General features: G+C 44.6%; 2 protein-coding genes across 5 annotated transcripts in view; both read left to right on the top strand.

Moving 5' to 3' along the window:
• LOC134036021 (xenotropic and polytropic retrovirus receptor 1 homolog) overlaps window positions 1–4,190 on the top strand; it is a 26,105-nt gene extending 21,915 nt beyond the window's left edge. For 2 of the 3 annotated variants that reach the window (XM_062480713.1, XM_062480712.1), the window contains exon 15: window positions 1–3,581. This exon is cut by the window's left edge and continues 19 nt beyond it. In XM_062480713.1, the coding sequence (XP_062336697.1) occupies window positions 1–36 (36 nt within the window). In that variant the 3' untranslated portion in view covers window positions 37–3,581. Of the gene's footprint in view, window positions 3,582–4,123 lie in introns of those variants that run through there. The other variant, XR_009932379.1, reaches the window with a different exon arrangement.
• Window positions 4,191–4,514: 324 nt separating this feature from the next.
• Window positions 4,515–9,449, top strand: ttpa (tocopherol (alpha) transfer protein). Of its 2 annotated transcripts, XM_062480715.1 has the most exons (5): window positions 4,523–5,002; window positions 5,873–6,026; window positions 6,925–7,118; window positions 7,245–7,355; window positions 7,562–9,449. In XM_062480715.1, the coding sequence occupies exons 1-5, from the start codon at window positions 4,802–4,804 to the stop codon at window positions 7,775–7,777; spliced, it is 876 nt and encodes a 291-aa protein (XP_062336699.1). In that variant the 5' UTR covers window positions 4,523–4,801; the 3' UTR covers window positions 7,778–9,449. The 2 variants fall into 2 exon arrangements, with proteins under 2 accessions (XP_062336698.1, XP_062336699.1); XM_062480714.1 differs by having other exon boundaries at window positions 4,515–5,002; window positions 6,925–7,355.
• Window positions 9,450–12,595: the final 3,146 nt, after the last annotated feature.

Raw genomic sequence — 12,595 nt, 5'->3', positions numbered from 1 at the left:
AAGGTTTTGATCGAGGACACGGACGATGACTCCTGACATCAGGCCAGACCCATCGCCTGGGTTCAGAATCTCTTCAAAGGGCCGCGCCCCTCCTAGGGCCACGCCCCCACGCCTGTCAGCCTCTGATAGGCTGACAGATCCCTAAACCCTTGCCAGCTTGTCCAATCAGTCCATCACAGAGCTGCCTACATGCACCTTACATGCTTAGACACACACGCACAGCAACACACACACCAACACACACAGCAAACGCAGGGACGTGAACTGATACGTAGAGGAACTGAGTTAGGGAAGAATGGAGAGAGAACGTACTATGCCACACACACACACACACACACACTTCATTCCACACACTTGTTTTTTTTTACATTGAACTTTCAAGCCACTTTCTTTAGTTTAGTGCGGACGAACTCATGAATCGGCATTGTCGTGACAACGCTGCTCATTCCGTGGGTCCGCTCGTCTTCGGGGGGGGGAGCGTTTGCCCCTCTGAGACGTGTAAATAGCAGAAACAAATAAACAAGCAGCAGTTTGGTTTCAACAGGCAGAGCAGAAGTCAGACTGGTGGAAGAGGACTGTCGGCCTGTCTGTCTTTCTGACCGAACTGTCTCTTCTGATGATGATGAAGAGAAAGGTGTTGTTCCCCTGCTCCCTGTGATCGAGCTGGGAGAGGAAAACCTTCCTGAATGTACATGTTATTTATAACGGAGAGAGAGATGACAAACAGATTCAAGGGTGAAATTCTTTTTTATTTTTTCCCCCACTTCTGAAACGGTTGCTCTGTGTGCCAGCCAACGCTCCGAGGAGCTGACCTAGGATCTGCTGTACCCAGGAAGTCTGCACCCCATCCTCACGCCCTCCTACTTCCACAGCAGATCCTAGATCAGCTCTTCGGAGCTCCTCTTCCCTGGAATATGATTTTCACAAACCCTCAGGAGGCTCTGATTGGACGGTTCCCTCAAGACTTCCCCTTTCTCCTCCCCCTTCTGCGCTTTAAACCGAAACGGTTATCCGTTCTGCGTGTTCATGCCAAACTTTTTTATTTTATTTTGGGTTTTAAATGCGTTCGCTTGAAGACGTTCCTTCCTAAGCCATAACGGGTTAGAGCTGACTGACTTCTGTTTTTATTTTTATTCTTACTATTATTATTTGCTCTTCTTAGAGCTTGCCAGATCTGTTCAACATTTGAGAGGTTGGAGGTCAGCCGTGTAGAGACATCAAGGAGGTTAAGAAGTGAGCAATATGATAAAAGATAATCATTTATATATTGTATATTCGTTTTTTGTGTGTGCAGAACTATGTTTAAATTTAATTACCTGTCCCGGCTCTCCTCTTTGCCACACCAGCCAATGCCTATGAGGCTGATGCTGTGCCCTGTGACAGGATTGGCCTCTTCGCCTGTCAATCATCTTGACATCCTATACATTCTAATAATGAATTCCTGGGCCAGCTTAGTGCCCTATTTTTAAGGTGGAACATTTGGATGAAAGGTTTAGACGGCAAAAAAATCCTGTTAGCAAATTCCTAAAAGCTCAAATAACCACAGAGTCCTATGTGACAGAAACAGACAACATTCCATGTAAATCTATTCATTTGATATTTTATTTTTAAAATCTATTTCTCCTGCATGAGTGTGACGGTAATCTTGACTCAGGCAGGGTACTTCTGAATGTAGCGCTCTGCTTAGCGCTCTGCTTAGCGCTCTGTACCGCGCCCGTTCCGCGACATCGAGCCTTGCTTTTTTTCCCACGTCTCATCTGTGGGGGTCGTGATATCTTTCTCTGCATTTCGTCATTATAAAGAAGGCCAAAACTCTGGGTTTACTCTGACTGGAGTATGCAGTATCCCTCTCTCCTCCTCCCTCCCTCCCCCCATGTCTCCTCCTCCCCTTATGTCTCCTCCCTCCCCCATGTCTTCCCTTCCTTCACCGTCCATTATCAGTGCCACCTGAGGGTCACCCCCCCACACACACACCCCCCTTCTATAAGCAGCATGTACCTAGATAGGGCTGGATAACCCTGACCTCTGACCCCTGACCTCTGAGCCCTCATGCTCACAAGGGTAAAACCACCTGATTCCCTCTTCTTTGAAAGCGGATGCAAAAGCAGTAGGAGGAACATTGTGTGTGTGTGTGTGTGTGTGGGATTGTGGGAAGCCTGACTAAACTTCAGTGTTGGTGAGGGGGGCTGGGGCGGCAGTTGTTTGACAGTCTTAATAATGTTCTAGAGAACCAGGACTCCTCCAGGCTTCCTCGGACTGGAACTGCAGCTCTCTATCCATGGCAGAACTATGAACTGTGTGTCTGGAGGGGCATTAGCCACGCCCAGCTGTGTTCGAGGCCCAGAGCCTTGAACAGAGATGTGTGTGTGTGTGTGGGGGGGGGGGGGGTTCTCAGCAATAAGACCGTAGCCATGCTTGTTGTAGTTCACTAACTGTACTGATGCCCAGCCATGGTAGCCTGTGTTAACCGACTGTGGAGCAGGACTGCAGGTTGTGCAAGATACAGTCCTCGTGTGTGTGTGTGTGTGTGCGAGTGTGTTCTAACACGTCAACGGGTGTGGGGTAAGTCTTCATTGACTTTCAAACAACAAGTACATACAGGAAGTTGCTTTTTTTAAATTCTGAAGTGACCATGGCTCTTCATCCGCTTAGACTGAAGCATACCTGAATTGGAAATCGACGAGAGATGACGATGGCAGATAATCAAAACGTGCCTCGTAACCTCGGAGACGAAGCCGTGAGAACGTTGTTTGTAACTTACCCCCCCTCTGCCAGGCCCTTCGCCCCCCCCCCAACATGCCCGTAACATGCCTGTAACATATGTAACATGTACTGTATGTGGTGATGCCCGCCTGTTGTAGCGATCAGGAACACAGGTCTCCACAGGTCTGGAGACAGGACTGTTCTGGGTCGTAAAGGACGATGGGCACCGAGGAGGGTGGACTCCTGCCCTTGTTTGATGCATTCCTGTATTATTCCTTGAGTCTCCCTCTAATTCTCTAACACACACACACACACACTGTAAATAGACATGCTTATTCCACATTCCACTTTCCCATCCATATAATGTGTGAAAGATACAGGAAGGGATCACAAAGAAACCCGCCCCCCGTCTCCATTCATTGGACTGTTGAGTCAAACCGAGCTGTCAGTCAAACAGGATCCTCCAATGGATGTGGAAACTACTGTACCAAAAGCCTGGACCAAAACAAAGCTCATTTGAAATGTTACCAGAAGTTTAGCTTGTTTTACCTTCCCCAAAAAACGATTGAATACTTGGATCAACGATCTCCTAACTGAAGGACCCTGTCTGAACTTTGAACGCTAAACTCACGTCAAGATGTGTGTTCCATGTCCTACAGTTAGTGTGTTCCATTTCCGGTTTGGGGACCGGATGTTGGCCGTTATGTGTGTGTATGTGCGTACCATTCTCCCCTGTAGCCCTGGGTTAAAGGTGGACCAGGTTCTCGAAGCTATCTTTATGTAGTGGCGTTTCTGTGCCACTAGAGGTGCTTTTCCTCATCTGCCTGTTACACTGTTTTTGAGTAAAAGAGAAAAAAAAAATCTTAAGGTCAAACATACCTCTTGTTGTGGCTCTTTATTGTCATCGTCTACAATAGATACAAACCGCAAAATACAAACGAATAACGCCAAGTACTGGACCGTACATTTCGTCTGAAGTTGAGTTATGTGGCGTCCACATTGCCTATTCAGGCCAGCAGATGGCGCTGTAGCGGGTTGCTTTTGCAGTGAGAATGGGGTGAATATTTTATAGCTTGATTAGGCGTCTGAACCAGAGCCATAGAAAAAGATTTTTCTATGGCTCTGGTCTGAACTACTACGAGAGTCTCGACTCATCACAATGACTTTAAAGCACAGTGTAATGATTTAGGGTTCCTAACAGCAACTTTAAGATGGGGTTCTAGCTGGACATTTTGAAATATGTCTGTTTCTCAGGAGAACATTGTTGCTTTATTGTTAAGAGTTTGTGTTTGTGACAGAAGCAATTCAACGATGAAATGTTTTAATTTAGAGATGACAAACAGATTCAAGGGTGAAATTATTTTTTATTTTTTCCCCCACTTCTGAAACGGTTGCTCTGTGTGCCTGCCAACGCTCCGAGGAGCTGACCTAGGATCTGCTGTACCCAAGAGGTCTGCAACCCATCCTCACGCCCTCCTACTTCCACAGCAGATCCTAGATCAGGGATCTAGGATCTTCTAGCTGGACATTTTGAAATATGTCTGTTTCTCAGGAGAACATTGTTGCTTTATTGTTAAGAGTTTGTGTTTGTGACAGAAGCAATTCAACGATGAAATGTTTTAATTTATCAGACGCTTTTTATCCAAAGCGAATTATTCACAAAGTGCGTATACCGGAATAAGTGCAGCTGATGGTGAAGTTTCATAGCCTATTTCGTAGATGAAGTATGTCACGTTTTCTGTTGAGCACGTGTATGACACAATATGTATTTGATCCATTTGATATACATTTTCGATTATAATTCACTCCTTGTGGTTCATATATTTTGTTAACATGTTTATGTTAGGGGGAAATTGTCTGGCGTGGTTATGGTCTCTGGTTTGGAACCTGTTATTTATTGACTCACAGTAGGACAAACTTTATACGTGCTTGTCAAGTGTCCCAGAGGTAGGAGTGCAAGCGGTAAACGAATGGGCTGCTCTGATTACTGCATCGAAGGAAGTGTGTTCATTACCCCTTTGCGTAAACCTATGGCGTAAACAGGCCGTGATACTTTACTATTCAGTTTGACAGGTGTGAACGATGACCCAGAACCGACATGAAGTCCCAAGAAGAGGCTGAATACGCGGGCGAACTTAATGATTTGCCCGAAGACTCAAACTTCGTCAAACCGTACTTACTAAAGCTGCGGGAGAAGGCACAGAGAGAAATCGACCCACTGCACATTCTGGACTTTTCCGACGGCGTTTTAATTCGTTTTTTGAGAGCCAGAGACTTTGATATTGCGCTGTCACTGAAGGTTTGTATACCGATAAATGCTTTGACTGTAGGACGCAGTTTTTGCTCCGCTTTAAAAACTAAAAACGAAGACATTAAGTAGCGTAGCCTACTTGGGATGGTGCCAACTTTGGACAGACGGGAAAGTTTATTTTTCTAATTCGCTTGTTTATGTGCAGAAGTTCGACGAGACTGGAAAAAGTTATAAAGCGGTTCACGAACGTGCATATAAGCTGATATATATGCATGTAGACAGCTCCTTATCTCACCGTTATTTTAGTCCAAACTAGGCTATAGTCTAGGTCCGTTTTCATGCGTGGCAGTGCCGTAACGACAGCTGTCATTTATAGGCTATCTGAACCAATTAAGAGCGCTTATATGTTTTGACATTGTACTAATTTTGGCAGACTTCCTTCTCAAAAGCGGCGTACAAATACCTTTTACTACATATACGTTTGTGAGCAAATCTACTTATACAAACTAATAACATCTCAATCAGAGCGGTTGTTGTGAGGTGGAGGTTTGTACAGTGTGCTGGAGAACACCAAATCGTTTAGACTCAGAATGATTGCAGATTGGTATGGTTTCTTCTAGACTGGGCAGTATAACACCGTATAGTGCCATCATGTTCGCAGATATTAATCACAGGGCACTTGATCAGAGTTATCCTTCATGTGTGTTTCTCTACCACTATATCTTTGTCACACACTGCTCACTCTGTCAATTCTCCCTCTCTTTTTGTCTCTCCCTCTCCCTCCCTGTCTCTCTCTCCATTTCTCAATTCTCCCATCTCTCAATTCTCCCTCTCACTCTTTTTGTCTCTCTTTCCACCCCCCCCCCCTCTCTATCTCCCCCTCTCTCCATTCACCCTGCATGTCTCTCGTCCCTGTAGCTGCTGCTGAACTACCAGCGCTGGCGCAGGGAGTGCCCAGAGATCAGTGCCAACCTGCACCCCTCCTCTGTGCTGGGCCTGCTGCAGAACCACTATCACGGGGTGCTGGCCCACCGTGACCACAGCGGCAGCCGCATCCTCGTCTACAGGATAGGTCTGTATGCAGAATCGGTAGTTGGCTAGTAATGTCTAGATCAGATGCCTTTCACTCTGTTATGATTGCAGGTTAGATCTCTACAGGATAGGTCTGTATCAGTGGTGATTTTAGACTCTTTTTAGGGGTGCTCAAGCCCACCTTAATCTCATCTCAGCACCCCTAAAATAATAAAAACTTGAATTATTATTATCTTAAATAAGTTTTAGTGCTCTAACGTAAGAGTTTTCAAACGTGTCTGTTAGTGACAGATGACAAACAATTACAGGTTCAAAGGGCTTTAAACAGGAGGTAAGTAGGTAGTTAATTTCATGGCGCAGATTAAGAACACAAGTCACATTCTCATTGGGGGCTGAGCCCCCCTAAAGGTCTGATCCTAGAATCGCCCCTGGTCTGTATGCAGAGTCGGTAGTTGGCTAGTAATGTCTAGATCAGATGCCTTCCACTCTGTTATGATTGCAGGTTAGATCTCTACAGGATAGGTCTGTATACAGATAGTGGTTGACTTAGTAATCTCTAGGTAAGATGCCTTTTTCTCTATGGTGAAATAGAAATGTAGTTTCTTAAATCTGTGGTTGATTGGTAATGTGTTCTCTGGAAAAAGATAGCAGAACATCCATCTGTGGTTGATCACCTCATCTTGTGATGTAATATGAATATAGATCTGTGGTTGATTGGTGATGTCTTTTTCTCTGTGATAACATTGTATACATGGAGGACTTGTACTCGGGTCTAAAGCATTTGACTGCAGATCAATTGTTTTTTTGGGTGGGGGAAATAAAAACATCTGCTAAACGAAGAAGTTTAAAGTTAAACGTATAACTTGGTCCCTGCTACAAGTGACGGCAGGTACTATCTTCTGTCTCTGATCGCGTAGGGTTGATCGTGTGTTCCTCAGGTCAGTGGAACCCCAAGGACTTCTCAGCGTACGAGGTGTTCCGCATCAGCCTCATCACGTCCGAGCTCGTCGTCAGGGAGACGGAGACCCAGAGGTGTGGGGTGAAAGTCATCTTCGACCTGCAGGGCTGGTGCTTCGGTCACGCCCTCCAGATCAACCCCTCCCTCGCCAAGAGGATCGCCTCGGTGCTCACCGTACGGACTGACGACCATGATGATGATGATGATGAAGGCTTGGCTTTCTTTTGTGTCGTTTTCTCTCTCACCTGTCCTCACTTGCCCTCACCTGTCCTCACTTGTTTCATCTCTTCTCTTTCTCAGGACTCGTTTCCTCTCAAGGTGCGAGGCATCCACCTCATCAACGAGCCCATCTTCTTCCGCCCGGTCTTCACCATGCTCCGCCCCTTCCTGCCTGACAAGATCAAACAGAGAGTGAGTGAATGCTTCCTGTTCCTGTGTGGTTCCAGGATTGTAAGGGTCAAGCTATCCTGTTGGTCTGGGGACATTTTGGGACTGACAAAGGGACAAACCAATCCAACATTCAGGGAATGATAATAGTGTTGGTGCTAGCACTAATTTCTCTCTTTCTGTCTCTCTCTCCCTCTTTATCTCTCTTCCCCCCCTCTCTCTACTCCCAGATCCACATGCATGGTGGCAGCTTCGAAGATTCCCTCTGCGACCACTTCAACTCGACCATCCTCCCCCCGGAGTTCGGAGGAGAGGGGCCTGCCATAGAGGAGGTGTGTCGGGAATGGACCAATCACATCCTGCGGTCTGAAGAGCTTCTCGCACAGCTCTCTGCCCACCCCGCCGAGGAGATGGTTGCCCCAGAGGATCGCCAGTCAGCTACGTAGACTGTGAACTACATGTCCCACAATGCACCTCACATCCCTGACCATGTCATGGAATCTGGAAAGAATGATGGCTGCAGATTAGTGGTAAATCAACATTTTATTCCGGAACTTTTGGGAGCCACTGGAATTCCAGATCTAGAGTTCCGTTCCGTTTACGATATATCTTGAATCATACGAGTGCCTTATGTGATGCTATTTATTCTTAACAATGTAGTTTTGAGCCCAACTCCGAAAGACGCATAGGCTATAGACTACATATCCCAGAGTAAATCTCACTGACTGAGTGTATTCTACTCTGGTCCTTTTAGGCCGAAACCAAGCCAGATTTTTTTTATCTTCCAGTTTCTAAGCTGAAAGTCTTATTAAATATATTTTTTATTAAAGGTAAGTCTTTAACATACTGTTTAGTGCTTGAAAGAACATAGCCTCTATTCAAGAAGATGGCACTGACTCTTCAAACTCCCCAGAAGAATCCTTCCCTTGTTTCCTTTCCTCCATGACCACTAAAATGAACCAGGATGGTTTATGTATATCCACCTGACTGTCCATACAACCGATATCAGTTAATTTGATATCCAACACTGATGAGATTCTGTCATGAACGAAAATGTGGAATGTTGAGAGTTCTCAAAACTCTGATGGGTCTCTGAAGAAGCAAGATGGAGGCTTCTGTTAGTCCATCCCTGTTCATGATTAGGCCACAATCATGTGAAGACATCCGTTTATCTGTAGCTGTGTTTATTACCGCAAAGTGTTGAAACTAGGACCAAGAATGGAAACGCGTTACGTGTCCTAAATACAATTTATATATATTATTGCTGTTTTCTTTTCATGTTTTTTTTAATCGTGTGGATGACAATATAGACCTAATTTTGCCTGCGGTTTTATAATTGTTTCGTTTTGCTTGCTTGCACCTTGGAGCTTCATTGACGATCCCAAAAGTGCTTAGCTGTATTCTGTTACCTGTTCCTCATCATCCTCTCTGTCAGACAGTCAATTAAGTCCAACAGTCCACTGAGTAGTGTTAGGAATGATAACACACTTTACAAAACTAAAACAACAGCAGCTTGCTTGTATTTGGCTTAAATTAGACTTCCTAGTACTCTCTCTCTCTCTCTCCCTCTCTCTTTCCCTATCTCTTTATTTCTCTCTTTCTCCCCCCTCTCACCCTTAGTCCCTGTCTCTCTCTCCCTTTCTCCCTATCTCTCCCTCCTGGACCTTTAGCCTTGTTCCCAGTCAGTAAACATTGAAGGAGTGGCACCTTCCCTTCAGTCAATGTTTATGATCCTCCATTTTACCCATACAAGGCCCAAATGACACTCATCAGATCTGTGGATCACTGTCTCATTTGAAATGGTTGCCTTTACATCTCACACAATGCAGATATTGTGCAGTGACATCACAATCAGAATGATTGCAGAACAACTGGAATGATTGGTTTGGAATGTTCCTCTTCTATGTAGATGTTCTAGTGTTGACAACTTGAAATGTATGTTGACACACTGCAGTGACTAGTGATTCTGTTCTGTGGAAATTTGAAGAATTGCCAGGAAGTTGCATAAGCACACAGACTTGTGTGAGCTTATTTGATGTCATGGTGGTTTTCAAAGGATGTGTCATTTTTTTTTTGTATATGAGGGATTGTCACAGTTAAATGGATTAATGCTTTGAATGAACTTTTACGGAATAATTTAAGCACTAGCTGAACTATTAATATATTTTCACATTTCCTAATATTGCGCTAATTTCTTAATCTGTCCCAATGTATGTAAGAATTTTTTTATTATTATTTTAAAGATTTTTCTTTTTTTCCTTCAATGTAGCCTATTATCTGTTGTGCTTTTTTCCAGTTATCAGCCAACTGAAAACAGGTCAAATAAATGAACAAACGCATTTCCTTAAGTGGGTTTCTCACACGCATGATCAAAAGCACAATCCTGATATGCATGTTAGATTGCGTGTTGCACGAGCGATTGAGGAAGTTTCAGGATGGATAAACTGTATACCTGTACCAGGCTTCCTTGATGTCTGCTTGTGACAGCGTCTCCGCCTAGTGGGCGAAATGAGTGAAGACATGAACCAACCCTAGATAATAAGCCCTCTTTTTAAATAAACCCCTACCCTACTAACAGTCACGCAAGGCTAAATGTAACAATCCTGGTCTTTTTTCTTCTTTTTGGGGCGATACCGGCTCTTTTTGCCCCAGTAGTAAAAACATTTCACGAAATATGTGTTTAAGTGCCCTTTAAAGGTGTGTATCACAGGTAGCGGTTGTGTATGATATATGGCCACGCCCATTTTATTACCCATTTTGTGCAAGCCTCCAAATGAAGATGCCTGAAATATCCTTCACTTAACGGCTACCGATAAGGCTCAAATTGACGCGTTTCGTTACATGTTAAAGGCTAATTGGAAACGCGGTGCAATGCTGTTTATCTGATTGATCCTTCGTACGTTTCTTTCAAATGCTTAGTCATGGAGTCTTCAACAAATAACTGTATTGACACGCTGCTAAGTCAGCAGAACTAGGTCAAATATTTACAGTACTGGAGGACCGCTAACAGTAATGGTAATGGCGGAGAAACTATAGGCCTACGTCTTCTAACTACATAGCCCACAACTCAGTTGCCTTGGCAGCAGAAAGAAAGCTGTCAATCAAACCAGGTTATATAACCAGTACCACAAGCCTTGACACAAGCCGTGTCAAGGCCAGCGTGTGATCATGAGAAACATACAACACGTATTGACTGACGTAACACGCAGGTGTGGCGTTCACATGTTCAGACACACACTTTTAAAGTGTGCCATGTGTGCGTTGGATAAAAGATTCCGCCTTAAGAATTAGTCGGACTTTATGAGTAGCAATACAAATCCAAAATATAAAACAGACAGTAAATGGTTTACAAACATAAAACAGTCCAAACATTAAAGAATATTTTTTTATTTTAAAGTTTATTATAACGTTTTTATTTATTTATTATCCTTGCAGATGTTTCTATGTAGCAGCTTGTTTTTAGAGCGTAGACTTTTGCATCCGCTCGCAACGTATCACACAACACCTGCAACCCTGACCGTTAAACTAAAGTTTAGCGTAAAACGTGATCAACGACATTTTATCTGCCCTACATTCTATCAACCATAGGTACCGCAGTTCCGTGGCTCCTATAGTTAATGAGTTACTAGTTTACGTAATGTAAACGATCTGTACATCTGAGACAGGGTGCTTTAACCTGCCGAGCCACTAGGGGGAGCTGATGGAGCATTTCTCTGGCAGAACAGGAAAGAGGATGAGAGGAGGGAAAGTGGGAAAGAAGAAAAGAGAGCATGAAAAAGGAGGGGGTGAAGGAAGAAGAACTTGTGTAAGCCCCCCCACACACACACACGCACGCACACACACACACACACACACACATTCCATCCAGGTGATTAGGTCAACTCTTCAGTCACCACCTACCCCCACCCTCTCCCACCAGTACAAACCTCCCTGAGAGAGCCGCTACACGACATGACCAGGTCTCAAATCTGGACCTTTTGTTCCCTCAAACGTCTCTCTCGTTTCTCACACACACAGCAGGAGACAACACACACTCACTCACACACTCAGTCACCTACTAACCAACTTACTCACCCCAACCAACATTCCTGGTTGACCACACAACAAGGTCCTATTTACCACTCACACCACATGTAGGTACAGGGACGGAGGGAGGGAGAGAGAGACACAGAGAGAAACAGAGAGAGAGAGTTCGATCGGTACTTAATTCACATACCTTCATGATAATACCCTGTCTAACCTCTTACCCCAAATCAGCGCCCCTTTTCCCCCCATAGCATACCTCCCCCAACCCTCCCCCAGAGACTGGAGCAGAGATGTCTGTGAACTGAGAGGTTGTTTGGACAAGCAGAGCAGCAAATGGCCCGGACATAGTGAACTCCCTGGATCGGTGGGGGCTATCACTATCAGTGAACCCCTTTGTGTTCCGAGGATTAGCGTGAAGGTGTCAAAGGGCATTACAACTACCGATGCTCAACTCACATACTCGATATACTCTTTTTTATGCATTTAAATCCTGGTAAACTCACTCCCTCTGTCACTCACCTCAAAGATGAGTTGAGTATCTGTGCTTTCCGGACTGAAAATGAATGTCTACCTCTTTCATTGACTTGATGTTAAGTTGAATGATTAGTTTATGTGGGTTCCTAAACAGCCAACTGTTTAGGAATTAGGCAAGTTGGGGAAATTGGCCAAATCTTTCCGAAGATGTGTTTGACATCCATAAAACAATTAGGGAAAACTAAATCACAACAATACATCAACATAGTCAAGGACCCGACTTCCAAACAGCTTTAGTTTCATTCGGAGAGCCAAGACGTTTTGCAGTCTCCCCGCCTTGCCCTAAGGATGATGTGGACTTATGCGGGGAGGGGGGAGGGGCACAATGTATGGGCCACGCACCCTCGGTCAACACACTGAGCTGTAGCCTAGTTTGGAGAAATACGCCTTTCAACGGACGACAATGTATTTTCCAATTGAACTACAGTCATGAATCTGTGTCATAATAAAGGGCAGTTGAAGGGCATGTTGAATGTTAGTGGTAACATTTTAAATATTGTGCTTCGCGCGTACGTGGTCAATCAATCTGACTCGAAATAACACCATTAACACTGTCCTCGCGTTGCCTGATAAAAGGAACGCCACTGCTGAGACAGTGCGCACGCGATTTCTGACATGAAAGCTCCTGTCTGCGTGCGTGCTGGCGACAGCGTTCGGCTCTGTCCGTTTTTGAAACTGCAGAAAGTGAGAGTTTTGCGACACTT

This window comes from Osmerus eperlanus, chromosome 16 (genome assembly GCF_963692335.1).
Source record: "Osmerus eperlanus chromosome 16, fOsmEpe2.1, whole genome shotgun sequence".
Classification (NCBI taxonomy): Eukaryota; Metazoa; Chordata; class Actinopteri; order Osmeriformes; family Osmeridae; genus Osmerus; species Osmerus eperlanus.
The sequence above is the reverse complement of the archived record's forward strand: the minus strand, read 5'-3'. Positions and strand labels throughout refer to the sequence as shown.